The sequence below is a fragment of the Schistocerca nitens genome, chromosome 5 (assembly GCF_023898315.1).
Source record: "Schistocerca nitens isolate TAMUIC-IGC-003100 chromosome 5, iqSchNite1.1, whole genome shotgun sequence".
NCBI lineage: Eukaryota > Metazoa > Arthropoda > Insecta > Orthoptera > Acrididae > Schistocerca > Schistocerca nitens.
In genome coordinates this window covers 395,153,193-395,180,020 of record NC_064618.1, presented here as the reverse complement: position 1 = coordinate 395,180,020, position 26,828 = coordinate 395,153,193, and the positions used below count along the sequence as shown (strand labels likewise).

General features: G+C 41.3%; 1 protein-coding gene across 3 annotated transcripts in view; it reads left to right on the top strand.

Annotated features, from left to right (window-relative positions):
* LOC126259363 (uncharacterized transporter slc-17.2-like) overlaps positions 1 to 26,828 on the top strand; it is a 531,434-nt gene that overhangs the window by 371,713 nt on the left and 132,893 nt on the right. For all 3 annotated transcript variants that reach the window (XM_049956099.1, XM_049956101.1, XM_049956100.1), the window contains one exon: positions 26,237 to 26,467. In XM_049956099.1, coding sequence (XP_049812056.1) covers positions 26,237 to 26,467 — 231 coding nt within the window. The remainder of the gene's footprint in view (positions 1 to 26,236; positions 26,468 to 26,828) is intronic.

The following is a 26,828-nucleotide window of genomic DNA, read 5'->3' as shown; positions in this document are numbered from 1 at the left end:
CACGGCCACTCCGGCCGGCGGAAAGCAGTGGTTCGGAAGGGAGTGAGACAGGGTTGTAGCCTATCCCCGATGTTATTCAATCTGTATATTGAGCAAGCAATAAAGGAAACAAAAGAAAAGTTCGGAGTAGGTATTAAAATCCATGGAGAAGAAATAAAAACGTTAAGGTTCGCTGATGACATTGTAATTCTGTCAGAGACAGCAAAGGACTTGGAAGAGCAGTTGAACGGAATGGACAGTGTTTTGAAAGGAGGATATAAGAATAACGCCAACAAAAGCAAAACGAGGATAATAGAATGTAGTCGAATTAAGTCGGGTGATGCTGAGGGAATTAGATTAGGAAATGAGACACAGTAGCAAAGGAGTTTTGCTATTTGGGGAACAAAATAACTGATGATGGTCGAAGTAGAGAGGATATAAAATGTAGACTGGCAATGGCAAGGAAAGCGTTTCTGAAGAAGAAAAATTTGTTAACATCGAGTATAGATTTAAATGTCAGGAAGTCATTTCTGAAAGTATTTGTATGGAGTGTAGCCATGTATGGAAGTGAAACGTGGACGATAAATAGTTTAGACAAGAAGATAATAGAAGCTTTCGAAATGTGATGCTACAGAAGAATGCTGAAGATTAGATGGGTAGATCACATAACTAATGAGGAGGTATTGAATAGAATTGGGGAGAAGAGGAGCTTGTGGCACAACTTGACTAGAAGAAGGGATCGGTTGGTAGGACATGTTCTGAGACATCGAGGGATCACCAATTTAGTATTGGAGGGTAGCGTGGAGGGTAAAAATCGTAGAGGGAGACCAAGAGATGAATACACAAGCAGATTCAGAAGGATGTAGGCTGCAGTAGGTACTGGGAGATAAAGCAGCTTGCACAGGATAGAGTAGCATGGAGAGCTGCATCAAACCAGTCTCAGGACTAAAGACCACAACAACAACAACAACAACAACAAAAACAACAACGTGATCTCGGAAAATAACTGGAAAGGCATAAGCTTGAAGAATCAGAAAAAGACAGAAAGAAACTTCCAGACCTAATGACCTTGATATAACTGGCTGGTTATGCTTTAATAGCTTTGCTCAAGGCTATTGTTAGCTTTTTCATTTAGAAATATACAAATTCTTGTTTTGGTAATCTGTTGAACAGAAATGTCCAACCAAAGATTAACTTTTCGTATCGCTCATCTTAAAGTATCTGTTTAATCCGTTTACAAACTGAATACCCTTCCATATATTTTTCAGTGTTACTCCTATAATGTAGTCCTTTAGTATTGTACTTATAATTATGTATTTCTGATTATGCATATCTTTCTTAGAGCAAATTTACTACATACTTAAAATATATGAGATATTTCTAAATTGTTTTGCGGTATAGTATTCCAGTGATACTAAAACATGCTTTATCGTTTTTACCTATTTCTGTTTCAATGTATTTCGGTGTAATTTCGGTATATGTGACGAATTATTTCTTACCCATATTTACAGACTGGTGCTTTTCACTATGAAAAATTTACTCTGCTAATTATTTTTGCAGAACATTCTGGGAAAATTATAAAAACTGTCAGATAAAGCGTAATGTTGTTGTTGTTTGATGCAGCTCTCCATGCTACTCTATCCTGTGCAAGCTTCTTCATCTCCCAGTACCTACTGCAACCTACATCCTTCTGAATCTGCTTAGTGTATTCATCTCTTGGTCTCCATCTACGATTTTTACCCTCCACGCTGCCCTCCAATGCTAAATTTGTGATCCCTTGATGCCTCAAAACATGTCCTACCAACCGATCCCTTCTTCTAGCCAAGTTGTGCCACAAACTTCTCTTCTCCCCAATCCTATTCAATACCAGCTCATTAGTTACGTGATCTACCATCCTTATCTTCAGCATTCTTCTGTAGAACCACATTTCGAAAGCTTCTATTCTCTTCTTGTCCAAACTATTTATCGTCCATGTTTCACTTCCATACATGGCTACACTCCATACAAATACTTTCAGAAACGACCTCCTGACACTTAAATCTATACTCGATGTTAACAAATTTCTCTTCTTCAGAAACGATTTCCTTGCCATTGCCAGTCTACATTTTATATCCTCTCTACTTCGACCATCAGTTATTTTACTCCCTAAATAGCAAAACTCCTTTACTACTTTAAGTGTCTCATTTCCTAATCTAATCCCCTCAGCATCACCCGATTTAATTTGACTACATTCCATTATCCTCGTTTTGCTTTTGTTGACGTTCATCTTATATCATCCTTTCAAGACACTGTCCATTCCGTTCAACTGCTCTTCCAAGTCCTTTGCTGTCTCTGACAGAATTACAATGTCATCGGCGAACCTCAAAGTTTTTACTTCTCCTCCATGAATTTTAATACCTACTCTGAATTTTTCTTTTGTTTCCTTTACTGCTTGCTCAATATACAGATTGAATAACATCGGGGAGAGGCTACAACCCTGTCTCACTCCTTTCCCAACCACTGCTTCCCTTTCATGCCCCTCGACTCTTATAACTGCCATCTGGTTTCTGTACAAAATAAAGCGTAAAACTTTATCTTAATTTACCTTCTTAACCTTCGTAGAAGTATTGATTGAATTTTATAAGTTTAGAGCTTCATATTGTACATTTTTACATTAATTTTCTGAAATGCAATTGGGCTGTAAATGTTACCTCGTTCATCTTCATTTGCTCCAAATATCAGCACTAATTCTCTCATAAATTTCACTTTCGGTGTTGTTTTAGTTAGAGGGCCATAACATATCATCAGCGTAAGGCTTTCCCAATGCAATAAAAATTACGGGGGTTTCAGGAATTGCGTTAAATGATGCTATTTAGACTTCGCAACGTTTTAACTGGGCATTTGCTGGTTCTCTTCTGGCGATTGGGTTACCTGTTAGCGTAAAATCTCAGCAGCGTTCTAATTATGTTACACTCGTTGTTGGCAGCGTGCTGTGGACTTCAAACAACAATGTCATTGTACCACATCAGTACGGGGTCTTTGGAAATATAGGAAAATTACAGTAAAATACCTCAGGATATTTTTGAATTATGTTTGCAAATTTTTATCTCACTGCATTCTACAGTGGTTTAGCGTATTATTTCTCTAACGTTACCTTGAAATCAATTATTGAAACTCGGTGTGTTGTTCAACATTCAGAGGAATTAACTATGAGTTAATCTGTTTTATGTATATTCGTCACTTTCAGAAAACACTCGATTTCTTCCTATCCTTTTATTATTTGCCTAGTGTCCCTTGCACCTTACTGAAATAACTTTCAGTAACGTTTTCTGTGACTTTGCTGACAGTAACAATCTGAATTTTATTTACCTCAATGTTGATGTATTTAGTGAATTAATTTTTTTTCCTATTCTCTAAGACTTAAGTCTTGCGTTTCAAAAATTTTGAGAAAGAAGTTGCATGTTCTCAATAATTTTTGGCCTTGACCATACAGAACAGTATGAGCATACTAGAGTAGATATAGCAACATCTCATACGACTACACTATTGCTTGCACGAATTGATAAATTTCTGTAATCTGATCCAACTAAGGTCATTCTAATAGGTTGTACATTTGAAAATGTCTCTACAACTGAAACTGTACCGTAATGGAAACAAAATAAAGGAAATCATACTTCAACCAATGACACAGGTGAAAGATACATTGCCTGGCATAAAAAGCGAAGCGTCTAGAAGGGAAGGCCGAAAAGAAATGAAACTTCATGGGTTGAGAGAGTACCCGATGGTTTTTCAGTCAAATTTACGAAGAAATTGGCAATATGCGGCGTCCTTATCAGTATGACACAGCACCCCTCTCTGGCCAGGATGCATCCACTGATTCGGTTGGGAAGCCTGTCATAAAGCCGTTTTATCCACTCCTGAGGCAAGCTGACTGTTGTTGCTTGATACTGGCGCTGCGAGATGGTCCCACACATATTCCACAGGGGACAGATTATAACACTATCATCTACTATTAAAATAGTAATATGCCGATCTGTTACCCCTGTGACAGGAATTTTGTAACCATGACTATTAGCAATGGGGAGATACCGGACTCCTTTTGGACTCTGGGAAAACAAACGGGAATCGAATCAAGGTTCTATTAGTAATCAAGTAAACTTCAATTACGTAAAAAGAAACAGTCGACAGCCTAATTAAGCAAAGGTGTACCCCAGTACTAGCATGGTTCATAACGAAAGTTAACAACGTGGGTTGACTTTGCTTAAGACTAAACTTCTGCTTTGTTGGTAACATACAAGACAGTAGCCACACTTTATCAAGTAATGTACCAGTGATTTGACTTGAACTACACGAGATGAGTATTAATGCGTTTAGGCAATAACTGACTGTCAATAACACTTACTATCTGCGCATTACAGCGGGGTGATAATAACAACTGTAGATAAAAACCTTACTAATGGCGGAACGCTACTGAGTTGGACAAGAGGTTCTTTTGTTAGTTTAATCATAGTAAATTACTACTATTAAAATAATTATGAAGTAATTGAATCTTTTGTTTGTATCCTAGTATAGTTTGAATATTTGTAGTCAGTTCCTTATTCTTGATTATTGTTATTTTAATATGACAGTTATCTCTGGCTCAGCTATGGGCAGCCAGAAACTAATTTATCGCTAGATTCAGGTCGTAGCTGAACACAACACAATATGGGAAACACTGTCAACGACATGACAAATGAAATTGTAAAAACTATTATTTCAGTAAGAAAATTCCTTGAACTGAATAGTTTAACTGTCCATTTATGAGAACTACGTGGAGTATTTCAAAACTAATGCTCACTAAATAATTATGTACTTTACAACCCTACAAAGTTTATTAACTTTTATTGAAGGCGATCATTGTTTTTCAGTAGAGTAAAACAGGATACTCGGATTCATCATAACACTTGGGATACGACCCTGTCTAAATGACTAAGTCTCAACACAAAGTTTACAGAACACAAAATTTTATTGAAAACAAAACCACATAACTGGTCCAAGCAATGACACAGTAGTCAACTGATAATTTGGGCTGAAGGTGGTGGCTGCGTCGATCTCCTGTGCTATTCAAAAATGGCGGCAAATGTATCCATGGCTCTTTCTGTGCAACAAGCTCTGAAAATTCTCTTCTTCGAGTCATATTTTCATAGTACAGGGATAACCGAAGTATGGAATGAATAATAAGCTGCATTACTTCCGTATCCGTAGCTGTATTTTACAATCTTGCAGTTCTTCTCGCATCTTTCAGTTCAGAAGATGTGCCTACTAGCCGCCGACTGACTCATGCTACACAGGGACTTTGCAGCTCGACCGCCAGAACCACCTTTTCTACTCCCACCTAGCCAGTTCGTTTGTGGAGGGACTTTCCCTTTGCATGAACCAGTAAAATATAACATTTTCATTCTTTTACAGAACATTACTTTTGTCATTACTGTGACCTAATAGTGAAGGGAAGGCAGGATTCGATTAAGATTGTGGACTGGGACGTTATCAGTTACTACTGGTTGATTTTTACAGTTACACACATTTATTTTTAAAACAGTAATTCCAGACTCAATAATAAATTAAAAAATACCACACGTTATTAACTCGCTGTAGTATTGAAATATTAAAGTAAGTGGCCACAAACTCAGCAGAAGGTATCAGACACCAGGAATGGCAGTAAATAAAGTTTTAAAGATTACTGCTAAAATACAAATATCGAATTATTTTTTTAAAGCAAATGACCACAATCACGGCTAAAGGCCTTACACGCCAGGAACGACAATTATATAAAGAATTTAGAAACCTTCTGTAAAACAGGAAATACAAGCAAAGGTTAATTAAAAGAAACAAGCAGCTGACCACCAAACGGGTGAAATAAGGTGATGGTAACCTTGTAACACAACCCTAACACTGCTAGATTTATTCCAGCAGGCGACCGGAACTATTAACTAGACATACATAACCTTTAATGTAGGCATTACAAGGTATGGTAATAAATAATACAATAATAAAACACAAGTACTAGTAACAGGAATCGACCTCTGAGAAGGTCCAGCAACAAACTCTTTAGCTAGCGATGAGATTGGCAGCCAAGAGTTGCATTCACTTCATAAGATGGTAATTCAGACTAGTGGCAGTCTAACGAATGACTAATGACAATCGTCTGAAGCTACCTGGCGTCCAACAAACCAAATGCAAGAATGGAACAACACGCCAAAGCCGGAACTGGCGGACTGTACTACGACCAAAGAATACTGTGCTTAGAGCGCCCGGAACGAGAAAGGTATCACTACCACCAGAGTAGAAGATACACCAACGCCCTACAGTCAAGAAATCTGTCTAAAACTACACACCTTACCGGACAGCAGCGGCAAGGCGAGGAAACGTACACTGCCGTTACATAGACTAACCCCCAGGGCAGGTAACTGGGACGTTAGCGGCCACCAGGCAGGAAAAATACTGCTGGTTGAACTTAACAAATTCTAACAAGTTGAGCGCAGTAAACAGTAATAAAAAGTCGAAGAAAACTAATGAGATCCGCTTTCCCTAAGCACTCCACTCCCTGCTCTTCGACTCGGCGACCCTATGAGCAGCAACATGAACGCAAGTCACTGGAGAATCGAGAGATGTCACAATGGTGGAGGTTTCTCTAATTGAATAGAATTGCACTCATCTTAAAGCCTGCAGGATCTGGTTTACGACGAGGTCGTGCACCCTCGTGACCACAGCCCTTCCATCCAGCAGACGATGCGCGCCGCCAGCGCTCCCGGTGTGTTCTAGCACTGCACGGACCTGGCTCCTCCTCACTCCCCAACCGAACTTCCACACTCAGACGACACGGAAAAACATAACGTCGCCCCAAAGATAGGGCAACAGTTACTAAATATCGATAACCGCCGCTGCTGCCACTAGCGGACTGGCAACGCTTGCGAAACGAGTGGCGCCAGCCAAGACGAGAAGACAAACAACCGCAAACATGCCAACTAAAGGATACGGTTTGGCCTCCAACAGAGTGCGGCAACCTACAAAGAGCGCCAACGGGAGCTGCAGCATGGCTCAGTTACATCCAGAGATTAATTACAATTACTTAAATGATAATAAATAATGAATAAAACATTTACATCCATGTTGTATGAAAGCTTGATTGTACAGAAATCACACTAACTAATAAAGAGACAAAGAAGTTAGATAAGACCATTGTAGGTAATATCGGTAATAGTGTTACAACATCTAGGGATCTTGCTGGCCACTCAAGTATCTCAAAATCACGCCCGATAATTGAGAGAGACACATGTCATGTCCAAAAGAACATTGTCATGTTGAAAAATGGCACCAAGGTACTCTCGCATGATAGGTAACACAAGAGAAGGGTGGACATTGAGGCGTACCATTGTGTCTGCAGAGTTACGTCAATCACTACCACCGCTGAGCTGATGTCGTACCTGACTCCTACCCGTGTCACGACGTCAGGAGTAACACTGCTGTGCCTTTCCAAAACAACAGTCGCTGCCATATTGGCCAACAATGGTTATCCGAGGCAGTGCGAAACTTGGTCTAGGTACAACTCCAAACGCAGCCGATTGTGCTGTGGTGTTAGCGACAGTTTACACATCGAACGGTAATCTCCTGGTCTGGCTGCTGCTAGTCTCCTAAGGGGCCAAATTGCTGATGTCATTGGTCCCTAGACTTACACACTTCTTAAACTAACTGATGCTAAGAATAACACACACACCCGTGCCCGAGGGAGGACTCGAACCTCCGGCGGGAGGGGCCGCGCAATCCGTGACATGGCGCCTAAGACAGCGCGGCCACTCGGCATGGCAATTCATCAATCTGACAGTTGATAATTTAGGTATTTCTCCGACCAATGGAGGAGTATGATACAGAATACTCCAGGGAGTTCATTACATGTTCTCGGACGGCGGGCGCAAGTGTGAAGGAGTTGCGATTTGCCTGAGTGCACAATATGGCGATGGTCCCTTGTGGTCGTGAGACATAGCTCGACTGTAACATTGCCGACGAGTATGCCTGATCTCAAGTTGCCATGTAGTCTAATATCGGGCTGCTGTCACATCCGACTGACCCGGAAATCTGGATATTACACGATTCCAGCAATCGGCCAGACGGGGACCCACAGTGAGGACCCTGCTTCAAGAAAACGGATACAGCAAAGTATTTTGGAAACTCCCCTTTACTAGAAAACTTCCGACAATCTGCGCACATGTCAGTGACTATATCGACCTCTTGCATGAGTCTTAATGCACGTAAAACCACTCAGGAGACTGACATGCGAGCTAATTAATTTTTCCTTCTATAAAATAGCAGTGCAGGATTGAAAAATATATTTGAAGGTGTTTCATTTCAGCATAAAAATCGATAAGCACAAGGAACGAAGAGTCTTTTGAAATTTCCCTAGCCTATTTCAGTTTCTCGAGAGTACCGTTTCAGAAAATGTGAACCTGGTTATGTAGAGAAATTCGTTAATGCTACAATTTACTAGGCAGGAGAACACACAATGCTTCGTTTCACAGTGAGGCAGATTCCAGTATAATGGAATTTGAATATCCACAAGTACCTAAATCATCAACTGCCAGATTGATGAATTGCCACGCGCGGTCTGAGGCGCCATGTCACGGATTGCGCGGCCCCTCCCGCCGGAGGTTCGAGTCCTCTCTCGGGCATAGATGTATGTGTTGTCCTTAGTGTAAGTTAGTTTAAGTTCGTTTAAGTAGTGTGTAAGTCTAGGAGCCAATGAGCTCAGCAGTTTGGTCTCTTAGGAATTCACACACTTTTGAATTATTTACTTTTATTTATTTATTTATTTATTTTTGATGAATTGATCGTACATTACGACACACACACCTTCCGACAGTGCACGTTGTTTTCTTGTGCAGTTTCATTAAGGTGAATTTTACGTACCTCCACATCCTACGACGTTGCCAGAATTCAGAATACCCATTTGCACAGCCATGGACAACATCTCGCAAGACCTCTATGAGAGAGCATCGTGAGGATGAAATTACCGTCTGGGCTTCTATCTATTAACACACTTGTTTCATATGAATCTGAAGATAGCGTACGCTCTTCATATATTCCTCTTGAAGATATTGCTCAGATCATTTCTTTACATTTAATTCTAGTAATAGTGTAGCCTCTTGAAGTAGCCTCATAGTTCGTAAGTACAGGTTTTTGTATTTATACATAAAGGATATGGCGGACAGGGTCTGCAGCAGTCTACACTTGTTTGCTGATGACGCCGTTAGACGCAGGAAAGTGTCGCCGTTGGGTCACCGTAAGAGAGTACAGTATGACTTGTGTAGAATTCTATTTGGTGTGATGAGTGACAGCTGGCTCTAAGTCTGTTAAAATGTGAGTTAATGCAGATTAGGATGAAAAACAACCCTTCAGTGCTCTAACAACGTATTAATGGTGTGCTTCTTGACACTCAAGCTGTAAAGCAACATGAAATGGAACGAGAACGTAAGATGGGTAATAAGGAAGGTGAATGGTCAACTTCGGTTTATTGGGTGACTGCTAGGCAAGTGTAGCTCCTCTGTAAAGGAGACTGCGTACAGAATACTTGAGTAATTGAGTATTGCTTGATAGTTTGGGATTCCGATCAGGTCGGATTAAACAAAGACGCGGAACAAATTCAGAGGCGGTCTGCTCTATTTGTTGCCGGCAAATTCGAACGACACGTCACTATTACAGAAATTCTCCGATAATTCAGATGGAGAGAAGAAGGTGCTCTTTTTTGCGAAATACAGCTCAGAAAGTTTAGAGAAACAGCACGTGCGACAGACTACAGAACGACTGTACTGCCACTGACGTACATCTCGCGTAAGGACCGTGAGGATACAGACAGCTGTTTTTCCCCTCACTCCATTTGCGAGTGAAAAGGAAAGGCAATGACTGTCAGTGGTATTAGGTACCCACCACCGTGTAGTGTATGGTGACCTGCGGGGTGCGGAGAGTATATGTAGATGTAGATGGTTCTCAAGCAATGATCAGCGCCGCACTTCCTATAATTTGTATTGTTCACGCATGAGATCTGTTTCTACAGTAAAGACGTTTTCGAATCACATAATAGTTATATCTGGAGTGATGAAAGTATATACGTCACTCTTGTCTCTGCAATGAAAGCACGTTATTGCTACTAAAAGCTGCATTCCAAGGACATCCTAAATGTACTTATTCGGAGGACAGTGTTGTATGACACTCAAACGTGGCACTTTGCAGTATTACAGAAAAGTAAATTACAATCATCCATTACTGGTTCCAAAGAAGGTTGTTAGGAACTAAAAGGATTTCTAACGTACGAAATCTATTGATAACAGAAATAACAGCAGAGGTCATGAGCCCATAGAAGAATTCCACCAGGAGAAGGGAGAGATTAGTGGGGCATTCGTTGCTTGCGTCGTTGAGAATTTGACTCTGAAATCAATGAAACACTGGAGTGGGAAGAAGAAGCAATGAGACCTATGTACAGTATTGAAAAAGTGGCACATAGAGGACACTATGACAACACTTGAAAGAATGATGACTAATATATATTGATGAATTATCGTGGTGAATCCCACATCTTTATAATTTCGCAGGTCAAGAGGTTTTCTTTAAATTTAGTGGCATTTTCCTATAAGGTAAATTTCAGTAAATGAGTCAAGTAGAATGTATCTATTGTGTGTTTTAACGGCAATGAAAAGTAAGTAACTCAGCTGATAGTTGTCTGAGATGTGCTACCGTAATTATTGTAGACTGGACCTAACGTTTTCCCCTAAAAGATGTGATTTAAGCTGGACTGTGCGTCTACGGTCCTATGGGATAACATGACTTCGGCGATCTGTGAAGCCTTAGCAGAAACTGAAGGAACTGAGTGAATGAATCAGCTGCCTGCGTCTCTGTATAACAGACTATTAAGAGAGAGCAGTAAAATTTTTTGCATGGGTTTAGATAGAAGTTCGTGACGATAGGATCTAACATTCTTGGTAGGGTGTATGTTGTTTGTAATCATTTCCGACTGCCACATCCTCGTATGAGCCTGTTCAGGACCTCCTACCCTTTTTATAATTTTGACCCTAAAGGACAGGGATATTTCAATATTTCGCTATAAATTCATTCTTGAGAAAGAATGTGCTCACCAGTGTCATAATGTTTGATAGTCTACAGTAACGCGTTTTCCTGGGCACCAGTTAGTTCCTCCCTCTTGTCGTTCCACATCGCAGTCCTCCAACTGCTCCACTTCACTCTGTCATGCATATTCTACGGCTACTCAGCACGCTCACATTAAATGAAAATTACACATAATTGGTCGCGTATCTGCTGAAATTAGCGTGTGTATTCAGACGGACGTCTTTACCAGCACGGTAAGTGTCATGTCACAATATGCACGCGTAATCTGCATAACGTATCTCCCTAGACGTTCTGTTCCGAATGGCTGGAGAATGAAGCCGTATAATGACGTGTTTTCTACGGTCACATCGTCTCTACCCCGTTGCTTGGAACGCTCTAAAGGAGGGACATCATATTCCTCATTGACCGTAGCAAATATTTATTTCACTATTGCAATTTCAGCCTTTGGGTCAATTTCATATCGTTGTGCAATATATTTTGCTCATTTCAGACTTTAAAACCCCAAACCATCCGACATCTATACATGTCATCGTCAAAAGTAGGCCTTTTCACATTGTTAAATCATTCATGTAAATCGTAACAAATCGATGTAAACGTTGCGCAAAGGCCTACTTTTGATGATTTTAAAGTCTAACATGTTCTGAGCAAATCATTTTGCAGTACCACTTGAAAATGGCCCGAAGGCCGAAGTGGTAATAGTGAAATAAATAATTTCTACATTCAACGGCCTTTACAAATTTTTACATGACCGTGAACCCCCTCCATGAGAAGTTAATCTCTTAAACCTTGTTTCACTACGTCCAGCTACTGCGTAACTCTGAATGCGTGGGACGGTGCTAAGGGCAGAAACAACGCTATATTACAACGACAGTAGTGATGCGGCTGAACAACTATAAACGTTTCTAATGTGTCGTTGTTGTTGTTGTTGTTGTGGTCTGCAGTCCAGAAGACTTGTTTGATGCTACACGCTATTCTGTTCTGTGGAAGCCTTTTCATCTCCCAACAGCTATTGCAACCTACATTCTCATGAACCTGCTTACTTTAATCATCCCTTGGTCTCCCTGTACGATTTTAACCCCTCCCTTCCCACCCCACCCCCACGCCACACACTTCCCTCCGCTACCAGACTAACAATTTCTCGATTTTTTAAGACGTATTCTATCGACCCAGGCCTTCTTTTAGCGAAGTTGTGCCATAAACTTCTTTTTCCCCAGTTCGATTCAGTGTGTCCTCGTTAGCTACTCAATCTACCCATCTAATCTTAAACATTCTTCTGTAGCACAACATTTCAAAAGCTTCTATTCTCTTAGTGTCTGAACTGTTTACGTCTACGTTTCACTTCCGTACAAGGCTACACTCCGCGAAAATACCTTCAGAAAATACTTCCTAACACTTAAATTTGTATTCTGTAGTAACAAATGTCTCTTTTTCACAAATGCTTTTCTTGCTACAAAATGGCTCTGAGCACTATGGGACTTAACGTCTGAGGTCATCAGTCCCCTAGAACTTAGAATTACTTAAACCTAACTAACCTAAGGACATCACACACATCCATGCCCGAGGCAGGATTCGAACCTGCGACCGTAGCAGTCGCGCGGTTCCGGACTGAAGCGCGTAGAACCGCTCGGCTACCGCGGCCGGCTTTTCTTGCTACAGTCAGTCTGCATTTTATGTTTTCTTAGCTTTGGTCATCATCAGTTATTTTACTGCCGAAGTAGCGAACATGACACCACTTTTACTGCCTCATTTTTGTGTCTAATTCCCTCAGAATCATCTGCTTTAATTCGACTTACATTCTGCTACTCTTGTTTTACTGTTGTTGATGTTCGTCTTATATTCGCGTTTCAAATATTATCGATTCTGTTTAACTTCTCTTGCAAGTCTTCGTCGTCTGCTACAGAATTACAGTGTTACTGGCAAAACTAAAAATTTTTCTTTCGTCTTCTTGAATTTTAATCCCCTCTCAAAATTTCTCTTTGGTTTCCTTTACTGCTTTGCTCAATGTACAGATGGAACAACATCATGGATTGGGTGTAACCCCTCTCACTGCATTCTAACCACTTTTTGCCTTTAATGTCCTTCGGCTCTTATACGTGCAGTCTGGTTTCTGTGCAAGCTGTAAATAACCCTTCGGTCCATATATTTCATCCTTTCTACCTTCATACACGTACGCCTGCTAAATCTTCTGTGGGCTTAAGGTTTCCGTACACAATCAAAGATCAGGTTTCCCCCTATACCGTGCCTCTTGCTAAGATGTAAAAGTCTTTACACGATTTCGTTCAGGTTATTGTCTTTATATTACAGATGCATACGTTTATTGAGGCAAGTTTTTTCCTTCATTTTTTATTTTTAAATCCTCGTGTTAAAAGTGGATCCGGAGATATTCTTTCGGCGACGAGAATCAGTAGTGCCGATTATTGCTAAACGCGTCGAAATGATGTGTAATACAAGTTACAGTAGGTTTATATACAGGTGGAGTGAAGAAGTCGTTCCATTGTACTTTCCTTGTAAGTGCATATAATGCTGGAAGGTGCAAAAGAATCGGAAAACCTTTTGAAAAACTCGCAGGAGACCATGGCAGAAATGATTACTTTACTGTGTCGTTTTCTTCAACTTCTATTCATTCTTCTGTCAAAAACCTCCTGCTGAGAAACTACCACCTCCGAACTCTACGGACGATTCTTAGTTCTTGATCTCAAATCAGCCGAGTTTCACAGGCGTGACACCTCCATGCGGGCCCAATAATGGAAAGTGTCCAAACACTGATCAGCCGGAACATTATGACCACTTACCGGTACGTCTCAACTTTTGGCATAGATAACGGTGGCGACGAATTGGTAGGTCACTGGTCGGAGCTGGCACCATATCTGCACGCACACAAGTCATCTAACTCCCGAAAATTCTGGGGATGGGGGCGACGAGCTCGAGTTCAGGTCTTTCGAGTAGGGGGACCAGCACATCAACTGGAACTCGCCACTGTGTTCCTCGAAACACTCCATCACACTGCTGGCCATTTTTTTCTTTTCTTTATTGAGTTTCGATTCCCCCCCCCCCTCCAAAGGGGCGAGCTGGCAGCAGCTTAGTACGCCGCTCTTCAGCCTAAAGAATTTGTTTTGAAAAGATGAAGATAATAAATAATTTAAATCAGGCGATAAAATCGGTGACTTAAATGGTAAAATGGCGGAAAATTGTGGAACTTAAAACACAAAACAAAGGGTTGATGATGCAAATAAAATCCAGAGGAAGCAGACAGATAAAAGAATAGACATACAATTAAAAAACACGGTGACAGTCTGGTTTCTGTTCGCAAGAGATATAAAATTCACACCCAGCGACAGCATGATTTCTGTTCGCAACACTCTGGAAAGACGCACAACACTGAACACTCACTTGAACACTGCACTAAAAAGTTGGCACAAATATGACATACCGCAGCTGAGGGTAGACGGTGGGAACCTGGACAGATGATGTGAAAGAAAATGGGGGGAAGGAGAGGAAAAACGAAGTGGGGAGGGTAAGGGGGAAAGGAGACGATTTAGGAAGAGGACCCATAAGAGGGAGGGGGAGGGGCTGGGCCGACGTGACAGGGAGTGGGGAAAGGCAGAGGAGGGGAATGCAAAACTACTCGCCGGGGGGGGGGGGGGGAGAAGGGAGGCAGAGAGAGGTTAGGTGGAGAGAAAATCAGGATGGAAGGGGGGCAACAGGGAGCCCAGGGAAATGACAGAGGAAAGGAGGGGGATACGAGGATCAGAGTTGACAGGAGGGATAAATGGAGGGCATCATCTGGGAGGGCATCATCTGGGAGGGGGAGTTGATGGAAGCCACCTTGGGAAAGGAGATGAAGGGTGTAGAGGTGGAGGGTATGTGGGACACAACAATGAAGGTGTGGCAGAGGGTGGGGGTTGGAGAGGAAAGGAGCAACCAGTGGATGAAGAGGATCAAGGCGGCAGGAGGCTGCTGGCCTTGTGACATGGGGCATTATCTTGTTGAAAGATATGTCTGCCATCGGAGAACATGATCGTCTTGGAGGGGTGTACGTGGTCTGCAACCGGTATACGATACTCCTCGGTCATCATAGTGCCTTGCAGGAGCTCCAATCGAACCATGGATGGCCATGTGAATGTTCCCAGAGCATAATCAGTAGATCACGCTCCTTTCTCATTCTATACATGGACAGTACACTCACTGATACTACATACACTGTGCGTTGCGTCTGACTAGCAGTCATTCTTCGCCAGGTAAGGCTGCTGTCACTCGGGCGGGTTTATATCGATAGTAGATCGGCGGTGATAATATTCTGGCTGATCAGTGAATACTAGTAAAACCTATTCGAAGTTTTTCTGAAGAATATAAGGAGCTTTAAATCAGATATTATCTTAAACGTTTCTTGTAACTTTTCTCAGTACCAGATTGGCTCGACGACTCATTAAGTACCAGGCTACAAATTCAGAGGTGCAGAGTTCGGCATCCAGTTGGTCCTAGCATACATTTTTGTCATCTGTCGCGTCTTTCCCCTCTGGCAATGATTTGATAAAGTGAGAAACGAGAATCTGCGTCGTGGTACACTGTCTACATCGAACTACAGCTCCCGACGTATTTCAAAGTCTACGTGAAGGCAACGGCAAACTACATTCCATAGCACCACGTCGGTAAAGCTCTGCTATGTTCAAACCAATCTCCGAGCTGAGCATCACTTTCCTTCTTACGGTTTCTACCTCACTCGGTAAAAACGGAGTCTTTATAGCATCACTTTGTTGTCTCTGTCCCATTGTTAAAACCCCTTTTTTTCAGGAACGGGAAGACTTATCGGGTCTACGGCTCCTTGGTGGTGTAAAAAATTTAAGCGTTTAAGTCAATTCATCCAAAACATAGGGTTATTTATGTCACATATTTCAATAATGTCTCACTTACCATAATCTACGGGGAACTTCCTGCTGTCCTAGCACCATGATATTTGGCAAGTAGCAAGGATTCACAGTACAAGTAAGGCGGAAAAATCAGGAAATTGTTAATTTGTAATTATAGCACAGGAAACAATTTTGTCATTTGTTATCTTTTTGTGTCTGTCCTTCTGTTAAGGCCTCCTTTTCTCAGAACTGACTAGATGTAAATCTAGCTTGTATCGATATCAATAACAGGCAATAATAGTCTATATCCGCGACTCCCGGTATGGATGAACTATCTATACACATAACTAATTTTGCACGAATTCCTCGGTGCTCGTGTCCTACTCGCGGACATTTTACTATCAAGTTTGTTTGCGTGGCCATACTCCGCAGCGAGCACAGAAATACTTGTTTCGTAAATAAAACCGCCTCTTCTTTCTGCAACTTAATTTATTTTTCCCATACGCGTTTCGCCTTTTTCTTGCTCTAAGGCATCTTCCGTGGGATCTGTAACGATACTATTTTGTTAATTTTAGAATATCAAACAGTTCACGTCGCGTTTTTATGTAAATAAATAATTACTTACAGTTTGCTGTGATCTGTGTTTCCTCTTATTCGGTCTGGAGGTCGCACTACCATTTTATTTCCGAAACATAAGCAGAATTTTGTATTCCGAACTTTCTCACAGTGTTCACAATGTTTCTCCTTCTTTTTGTGGTGTTTATTATTCTTCTGCCACTAGGTATAGGTACATGCTCGAACACTGTGCTTTCAACAACGTAAATATTGTAACTTCAGTATGTGTTTCCTCCTCTTCAGTTTGTTTACCTACATGTTGCCAAGATAACGAAGTATATGTTCAAAATCAACTTATATTCATGATATTTATATTTGTATGCGTGTGTGGTTGAAAGAAAGAGAGAGAGAGAGTGAGCTGAATAGGTTTCTTTTTTTTTTTTTTTGTGTGTGTGTATGGTTTCAGTTGAAGTGTGTTGGATATGAATGTAATAGCTGTTAGAGAGTGGTCGAAAGCTTTGGTGACATTTAATTTGTCTTTTGGTTTCAATGTTCTATGGAGAGGTTCATGGGTAAGTGAGTGAAAAGGTTTTGGATGGTATTATTATTATGTTGGGTGATATTATCCTCTTTAGGAGCGTTAGTCCATTATTTTATCTATTACTGTGAGCAAGGAATTGTTGATCATTCAACAGGGTTTTCCTCTGTGCTTTGGTTTTCTGTATGCCGTAATTTTCTTGCAGATTTAGGAGATGTTTTTTATTGTTGATTCTAATTATATTCATGTCTTCTTCCCTAGTGGTTGGTTTGTCGTTACATTCTCTTAGGTGTTCTGCAAATGTGGAGTGGTTTGCCCCATACTTCCAGGCTCTTAAGTGTTCTCTGTATCTGACGACAAATGTTCTACTTGTTTATGCAATGTATATGTCTTCACAAGTGTTACACTGTAGTTGATATATACCTGTTTTATGGTATATGTCTGTGCTTTTTGGCAGTTTTGGGATGTATTTTTGTGTAGAATCGTCTATTGTGTATGCTATGTTTATTCCATGTCTTTTGAAAATGTATGTTTTGTGTTTGTACGTCATTGTGTACCATCAGTGTGTTTTCTTTCATCTTTTTCTGATTATTCTGTGTGGTTGTTATGGTACTACGTGTTTATGTTTAGTTCTGTTGTATTGTTGTTTGTGGTTTGGTGCTTTCTGTTTTTATTTTGCTTTTAGTTTTGTTGTTTAGCTATGTGACTATGTTACTATTGTAACCATTGTTTTGTGCTATCTGAAGAGTGTGAAAAAGTTCGGAATACAAAACTGTGCTTATGTTTCGGAAATAAAATGGTAGTGCAACCTCCAGACCAGATGAGAGGAAACGCATATCACAGAAAACTGTGAGTAATTGCTTATTTACATAAAAAACGCAACGTGAACTGTTTGATAATCCAAAAATTACAAAACTGTATCGTTATAGATCCCACAGAAGACGCCTTAGAGCAAGAAAAAGGCGAAACACGTATGGGAAAAATAAATTAAGTTGTAGCAAGAAAAGGTGGTTTTACTTACAAAACAAGTTCAAAATTACAATTTTTGTTATCTTTTAGACGCCTTTAGAAAAGTAGAAAACTGTGGACGGCTTTTGCTGCTGTATGCTTCACCCCTTTCCGAACAATACCAAAGTGTGGATAATGTGTAACGTAAGACGTTTCCCCTTTTCTCATTGGATTTATTAACAAGTACAGTTGATTTTTAATTGTAATTTTGAAATGTGATTTCAGCTGATTATCAGTAAACGTTAATTAAGGTGGAGAAATGTTGTCTGCGAAAGGTCAATTGAGCGCCCACGCTGTCGGAGGGTAAAGGATAACTCCATTAGTTTTGGCTTATTGCTGCATAACCATGAACACATGGCACTAAAAGGCACTGCTACTCACGCTAGAAGTTTCATTGTTCGTAAACTTCAACGAAATACTGATATTATCAATGTATTATCTTCCAAGTGTTAGTAGTTACCTTCCTCGTGAAATTTACGTCTCTGCTAATGACCATGAGTTCATCACCTACAAAGCCATCCTGTACGGCCTTGTTAATTCTACCAGCCGCATGGTTCGACAATTGTGCCGCAGCGTTAACGACCGCTGCTTCGTCACTGGCCATGTGTTTTAAACGTTGCATCTTGTCATATAGACGAATGCATAACCGAATTCAGCATGCGATAAGCCACGAGGAAAATTCAAGACCATAGAGAAAACTGACTGTTCAATGCAAGCAAGGGTACTGTGCGACCCCACGTCAGCTTCGTGTATATTAGTGCTGGAGAACTACCCCAAAGATTTGATCTACGGCCTTTTGAAAGGAGTCGTTCCTGTCTCCGCGTGGAAAGGTTTGAAGGAATCCCGATAAACATACGTCAAGATGGGCGAACGGGAATTTGAATCCTGCCACTGCCACAGAATACTCCATGATGATAACAGTGGCGCCTCATTCTGTACAGTGACCTACTACAAAAGCGGAAAAAGTCATATTCATGGATAAAAATGTAAATTAGGGAGTTTTTTCATCAGAAGTGGTCGCTATTTGTCGCATTTATAATGAACTATCCCAGTTTTCAGAGTACCACAAATCGGAACGAATCTCAGTCACTGAATTCGAGGTAGTGTGTCTTTCCGAATTGGCTTTCTCAAATTTCTGTTCCAGTGCCTTATTCACTTGTACTCATGAAATGTTGTTATATGTGGCTGACTTACTAATAGTGCATATTTAATCTTTTGTGTGAATTTTAGTGCTGGCAATTATTTTAATAGAAGTCTTTTGTATATTTGACACTGAGAGAGCATTCCGTGAATGGTAAACCGTTTTTCATTTCCCGAGCGTTCTCTGATTTTCGTGAAAGCCAAAGATGTCACGTCAGCTGTGGTTGCGTGAGATAAATAACTAGAGAACTGAGCCCATTCTGTGTGCCAGCTACTTACATAGTCACCACGATGACTACGATTTCCCCCCATCAACTAAATAATAACGTCTCCAAACTGACTCAGATAAGCATGCATTTCAACACAGCACGGGGGAGCATCCTGGCTTCGTTATAAATCATTACTCTGTAAGACTAAAGGATTTGTTGCTCAATAGTCACCACATGATAAGCTAAAGCTAGAATTTACTAAGAAAATTGAGGTAAACAAACATTCAACTCAAGATCCCCAGCTGATTCTAAATGATCGATTACAGACGAATACGTCCCAACTTTTAAGCTTCACATTGTGCAGTCATCCAACCACATATCAACAGATCGTCACAATCATCACATAGCGCTACAGAAATTAATACCACAATAGAATTTCTAGTCCATACCTTGATTCCCTCACAAACTTCATTATTATAACAATATAACTTTTAATCCAGTAATATTGTGTGTTTTTTCATGTATTATGTTTAGAATCATCCATTGCGTAAACTGTAATTTGCAGTGTAAAACCTGTTTCTTGCGCAACGTAAGTGACAATGCTCAGTTCGATAGTTCTCAACCAATGTCGTAACCTCACAAACTATAACATTATACCTATAATACTGTAATATTACGTATTTTAATTATTTATTGTGTTTAATATTGTCCACTACGTAAAGTATAATTTACGGTGCTAAAAAACATGTTAGGTGTACATCATTCTGCACAAGTGGATTGCATCTTTGTTTATAATGTTTACATACTTAATAACGATTGTCCCTTGAGGACGGTAGTTGGTTGTTTCCTGAAGATGGCCCAATAAGCCGAAAACTAGTTAGTAACATACAAAATCAGTAGAACAAAAACAGTTTCTTATTTAATCTGAAATTAAGAAAAAATCCCAAATCATTACGAAATACGCAACAGATAAGCGACGACAGTAACAGCATTTGTATTCACACAAACGAATATGGCAAGAAACACCGATCAACGTCTTGGCACACTTCTTTACGAACCATTATATGTAAGGAACACATCACAATTAAAGAATTTATGTGGTGAATGAAAAAGGTAATTTCAAAACTGACTAGTTGGCTGACGGCCACATGGAGTTTGAAGAACCACTCAATATAAGAGTTTTACTGTCAATTTCATTAATCACTTTCCAGGAAACTACTCAAATAATTAAAATAAGAGGAGATACGTAAGGACAAGAATAGTCAGAAGCTAACTGTCGCTCTCTCGCCCAAGCTCGGCATGGCAAAAACCACAAATCACCCAAACACTCCAACAGCGATGGCAAGAGCCATCGCAGGGAGGATGAATTTGACAGAGAGGAGGGAAGGTGGAAATGTACAGAAAGGGGAAGGGAGGATATGGACAGAGAGGAGGGAAGGAGGGGATTGACAGTGGGGATGGAGATGAAGCGAAGGGAAAAAGCAGATCGACCGAGAAAGGAAAAAGGAGGAGATGGTCGGGAGGTGGGGGGTGGAAGGACATGAGAGGGGGAGGGTCACTTGAGCAGTGAGGAATGGAGCAGGTAGACGGAGGGTGGAGGGACAGATGATGGACAGAGAAAGGAAAATGAAGATATTGAGAGAGGATGAGGAGGAGGAGGAGGAGGAGGAGGAGGACGTAGACCAAGAGAGGAGGACAAGGAGGGAGGTGAACAAGAAGAAGGGGACGAGGAGATTAAGAGTTGAGGAGGACATTGAGGATCAGGAGGAGATTAACTTAGAGGGTGTGGCGTTCGCTGTGTTATTCAGTGGTTTGGTATTTAACTAATTTGTAAATGGAAATGATAATCTTATTTTATTACATTGAGTAATCACTAAATAATTTTTCTCCCGGCTAAAGATTTGATCAAGTTGCTAAAGAACTCCAAGTTAACGTCGTGTTAAAGTGTTGTCTGTAAGTTGTGTAAGTGTTACTAAATCACAGTTCATACAACAGATTCCTTACAACTATTGATTAAGATGGAAGCAGTTATCTTCAGCAAAATGATCGTTAAAACCACCGAATATCAGCCGCGCACAACACTGACGTATGTTGCCTGAAACAATATTCTTCGCAACTCGTGCATAATTAATTTCGGTTCCGTACATCAGCTAGAAAAGTTTTGTTATAACGATCGTGCTATGAGCACTGTTTTTAAAGAACCAATCTGATTCGAATTATTTTCATTAAAATGAGTTCGGGACCACCGGTGCACATTTATTTTTACACATTTGTATAACCTTCGGCATTTATGTCTGCAGAGTTGCGTAATTTGAATTTGCCGCTGAGATAATTATTAAGATGGCGGCAGACAATTGATAGAGACTTTCTATTGTTAGACCAAATAAGTATTTTAACTGCTTACTAAACTTTACAGAAACTTTACTTTCGTATTGTGCACTATTTAGACTTCATCAAGCAAACATTTGATTTGTTTCTAAGGAAAACAAAGACAAAAACGCGATACAAATCGCCATCATCATTGGCTGCGCTCCTTGCAGCGGAAAGAAACAATTAACACAGACAATGCTTACTGAGAGAGGAATTACAGTTACAAATAATTATTCACTCATGTTTATAATAATAATGAACTATATTTTCAAGTAATAATTAACAAATAATTACAATTTCTTAACAGACCTGTTTGATATGCGTCTTGCGTGCTGAACCTACAAAAAGCCAACCAACAAAAGGTAAAAACTAAGGAAGACAAACGCAGATCATAAAAGGAATTTACAATTATCATTGTCTTTGTGTGATACACATCGATATGTCCAATTACATCATAGATGATTATACAAATAATTAATTCACTATTTTTTCATATGTCGAGTAGACAATGTTTATAACTGCCAGAGGCACAATTTCCTCTCGTCGCACTGTAGCTAAAAATTTATCTCGTGGATGTTACAAGGGGAGGAGGAGAAGATTGATGAGGAGAAAGGAGCAGATGGGCAGAGTGAAGAGGAGAAGGACATGGACAGAGATAGGTGAAGGAGGAGATGAAGTAACAGAAGACTGGAATAAAGACTCAGGCAACGCCAGGTACTTAGCTGGTATTACATAAAAATGTAATGCGATGTTGTTACTGAGTCATCTGCACATAGAAGGAAACTTTCACTCTAGTGGTAGTTTGTTTGAGTGTGTCAGGTGGCACAAGGTTAAACAAATGTAAGGAAACTAAAAATTAAAGAAGCAGATCGACCACACACAATAAACTGCGATTCAAATTCCCTTCGAGCCCTCAGATCAGGTTTGCGTTGTGTTCTATGTAGTGTATAACTTAAGGCCGACATTTGAATCGTTCTTTTGTAAAGGCTAACATCTATTTCGTACCCTGTCCTTATCAGATCCAATGTTGTGCCTCGACTCCTCGACTCTTCACCGACAGGATGATGAAGCAGAGTCTTCCTTCCTTCTTCATTTCATCCTCTACACTACAAACCATCTACTCCTTAATTACCGGCCTTAGGAGCTTCCTCTTCACCTAGACTAACATTTTCCACCATACATTCCAAAAATTTCCACAATTTTTCACATTCAAGTACTGACAACCACGTCAGAGTCTAGCCATTAACTCAGTCCAGCACTTTTTCCGCTGTACGTACCTTCTCTCGTAATTTGAAGTGGGAATCTCCGACCCGGTCGCCAGCTATATTACTTCTTAGTTAGTAGCATTAAATCGTATTTCCGTCGCCACCACCAGGCCATCAAAATTAATAACGTAATTTTCAAAGTTAATTCAGAGTCAAATAATTACTGTTTCAAGAATTCCACGACTGTTAATTTTCCTCCTTTCATTTTTGACAAGCGATTAAAGTAGAAGTAAGGAAATGAAATCATATTTAGTGGTAAAGTTACGAAACACTATTGCAGAAAGTAGGTAGCTGCAGTTAGTGCCCACTGCGGATCCTTTTGAGTGTAATGAATGTAGAAACGAAATCGGAAATCTGTGAAGGGAGTCAGTAATTAATCTGACCTTTGGGGAAGTAGTTCATGAGAAACATCACCGGAAACGAGCTAGGTTTATTAATAACTCACTACTTACTTGTTCATTGCAGTAAAAGCATAAACTGAAGTTGATACTTGACTCATCAGTCAGCACCCGCAATTTTTTTCCTGCCGCTTCCTCACGAATTTTCTGCTTGACAGTCACGATTTGTTTTGCTTTTTATTCTGATACTATAATCTTTGCCTTGGTTTCCCATTGATCTTCTATCGTCCATATTTTGTCTTTCAACACTGCCCTTACAATGTCCCTATTACGTACTCACACAAAATAAATTGCTCGTGTTTAACTTTTGTTACTATGTCCAGTCCTTCCCGTTGTTCCTTCGACTCCAGGCACCTTGACTAACTCGTCTAGGTAATTGTCTCACGGCCGTATTTTCACGAGCTTCCTTTTCTTCTTTAACCTATCAGCATGCCACAAAACCACAAATTGGGTTATTGCTTCTGCTCATTGTGAACAGTTCGATTTATTTTCTGGTCCATATCGAAGCCGACTTCTTTGGCCTTCTCCGTTGATATTCATAACTTACGGTTCAAATCTTCTTCATTACGATCCACACGAAGTAATCACCATAGGCTACAATTTTTATATTTTGTCCTTGCTGAACGCCCTTATCTAAGCTTGCAAATTCCCTTAACACTCTAAGTAAACTCGAAACACACTGAAAAACTAAATAAATAATAAGTTACGCAAACTGGTTAGAAATTGTTATGGATACAGATATCGATGCAAGTAACTATGCCTCCCAGACAGGTTCTTGAGCAATATACGCAGATGTCCGCACTTCAGAGAGGAAGTGTAGTTGGGCTCAAAGACGATGGTTGGAACAATTGGCGAATCACTCGCCATCTGAATAGGAGCAATGCTACTATTCGATGATGTTGGCAGGAATGGATGAACCAAGAGGAAGTGGATGACCTAAACCGGCCGCTGTGACCGAGCGGTTCTAGACACTTCAGTCCGGAGCCGCGCGACTGCTACGGTCGCAGTTTCCAATCCTGCCTCGGGCATGGATGTGTGTGTTGTCCTTAGGTTAGTTAGGTTTAAGTAGTTCTATGTTCTAGGGGCTGATGACCTCAGATGTTAAGTCCCATAGTGGTCAGAGCCATCTGAACCATTGGTCGACCTAAGGAGATGACAGAGCGCTAGGACCGAGCAACGTCAGAGGGGCACTCACAGCCCAAGATTCATCATTATCATCGATCCGGCGTGCATCTGGTGCTTGAGTGACCACAAGAACCATTAACAGGCGGCTCGCAAAAACGTGCCTGAGCTCTCGGCACCCCTTGCACCGACAACCATTGACCTCTGTACACCAACAAGCCCGTTGGCAGTGATGTCGGGAATATTGAGCATGGAATGTCATTGACGGGAGTAGTCATGTCTTCAGTGATGAGTACCATTTTGAACTGTGCCCCGATGAGGAGCGAAGACAAGTCTGGAGACGCCTCTGACGGCTATGAGATAGCGACCATACTATCGTCCGCCATACGGCCCGACAACCAAGAGTGATGGACTTGGGTGCCTTTCATTTCATAGCAGGTCCCCTCTGGTTCTCATCTGAGGGACCCTTACAGCACAGCGGTACGTCGACGATATCCTGCGCCCCGTTTTGTTGCCCTTCACGGCAAACCATCCTGGGCTTAGTTTTCATCAATATAGTGTCCGCCCGGACACGATGAGAGTTTCTGCAGCTTGTCTTCGTCAATACCAAACCCTACCTTGGCCAGCCAGGTCGCCGGATCTCTCCCCATTCAGAACGTTTGGGGCATTATGAGCAGGCCCCGCCAACCAGCTTGGGATTTTGACGATCGAACACCCCAGTAGGACAGAATCTGGCATATTATATCTAAGAAGGACATGCAACAAGTCTGTCAATCAACGTCAAGTCGAATAACAACTTACTCTGTATCCTTCAGTGTTGGGCACACCAGAAGGCAAGATTGTTTATATCTGCAGATCACAAATGCTTTTAATGTTCATCAGTCCCGTATCACTATGCTTGTCCACATACTTTCCTTGAAAGTATCAGGAACTCGTAAGGATGTTAAGTCCCATAGTGCTCCGAGCCATTTGAACCATTTTTTTGAGCTCGTAAGGAGGAGCCACGTTATGGGCCCTCAGTGGCCGAGATCGCTGACGCATTCTTGCGCCGTAGCTCTCGACCCGGGGGTAAGCGGTTTTGAATTTGCCGGCACGGTAGCTAAGCGTGTTAGGTCAGAGGGCTGCTCGCCCTCTGTAATAAAAAAAAACTGAGTAAAGGAATCAACTTGAACGGATGTCTTGCGACGTCCGCCCAGAACAAACGCAACGAACAATACCGAAAAAAAAAATCCTGGTGGTCAAAAGAGTTTTCATTGTCAGTAGTTGGCCAGAAAGTGGAGGAGAGGCGGTAGCGTAAAGTTCCTAATCACTAGGAACATAGTGATTTAAGTATCAAACCTCTCCACAGTGTCTCTTGAGCTGAGGACGTGGGACACTGTTGATGGTGGTCCGTCCGTCGAATGCGGACATTAAGCTTGGTGGCCCCCCTTGGTGCTATTCGCGAGGAGTAGGCTTTGTGCCGACACCGGTTTTCGCCGTCTCCCTCCTCTCATTATCATACAACACACACACACACACACACACACACACACACACACACAACCGCTCGGCCACCCTGGCCGGCAAAACAATACAATGTCGTAAATGAAGAGTCAGTAAAAGAAAATCACAATTTTGGCACCTTCTGCGACGGGAGGTGGTAACTGAGAGTGTGTGTGTGTGTTCTGTTGGACAGGGCGAATTCGAGTGGAGCAAGGCTGTGCAGGGCCGCGTGCTGTCGGGCTTCTTCTACGGGTACGTGGCGAGCCAGGCGCTGGGCGGCTGGGCCAGCGACCGCTGGGGCGGCAAGCGGCTGTTCGTGCTGGGCAACCTGCTGCAGTCGGTGGCCACGCTGCTGCTGCCCGCCGCCGCGCGACTCCACCACGACGCGCTCTTCGCGCTGCGCCTCCTCCAGGGGCTCGTCTGCGTGAGTACCGGGCACCACCTCTGCGTTCACGCCGATATACTTCCCTCTTGGGATTTTAGCATTATCTAATTTCACAATTACACATGGACATTAATGTACTCCATCAGACGAGGGTATTGTTTCACGACAATATGGAAAGAAATGTTCTAAATGCTGGAGAAGAAGTCGAAACACGCATTGGGCAACTGGCACAACGAAGACAGATAAATTGCATGCTACGAGAAACATTACGAAAAGTATTACTAATAATGCGGATGTACCAGATCAGCAACAGGTAAACGCAGGCGCGTCTTATTCAACACCACGTTGTGATCATTACATGTAGCTCAAAGGGAATCATAACGGCAAAGAATAAATTCCC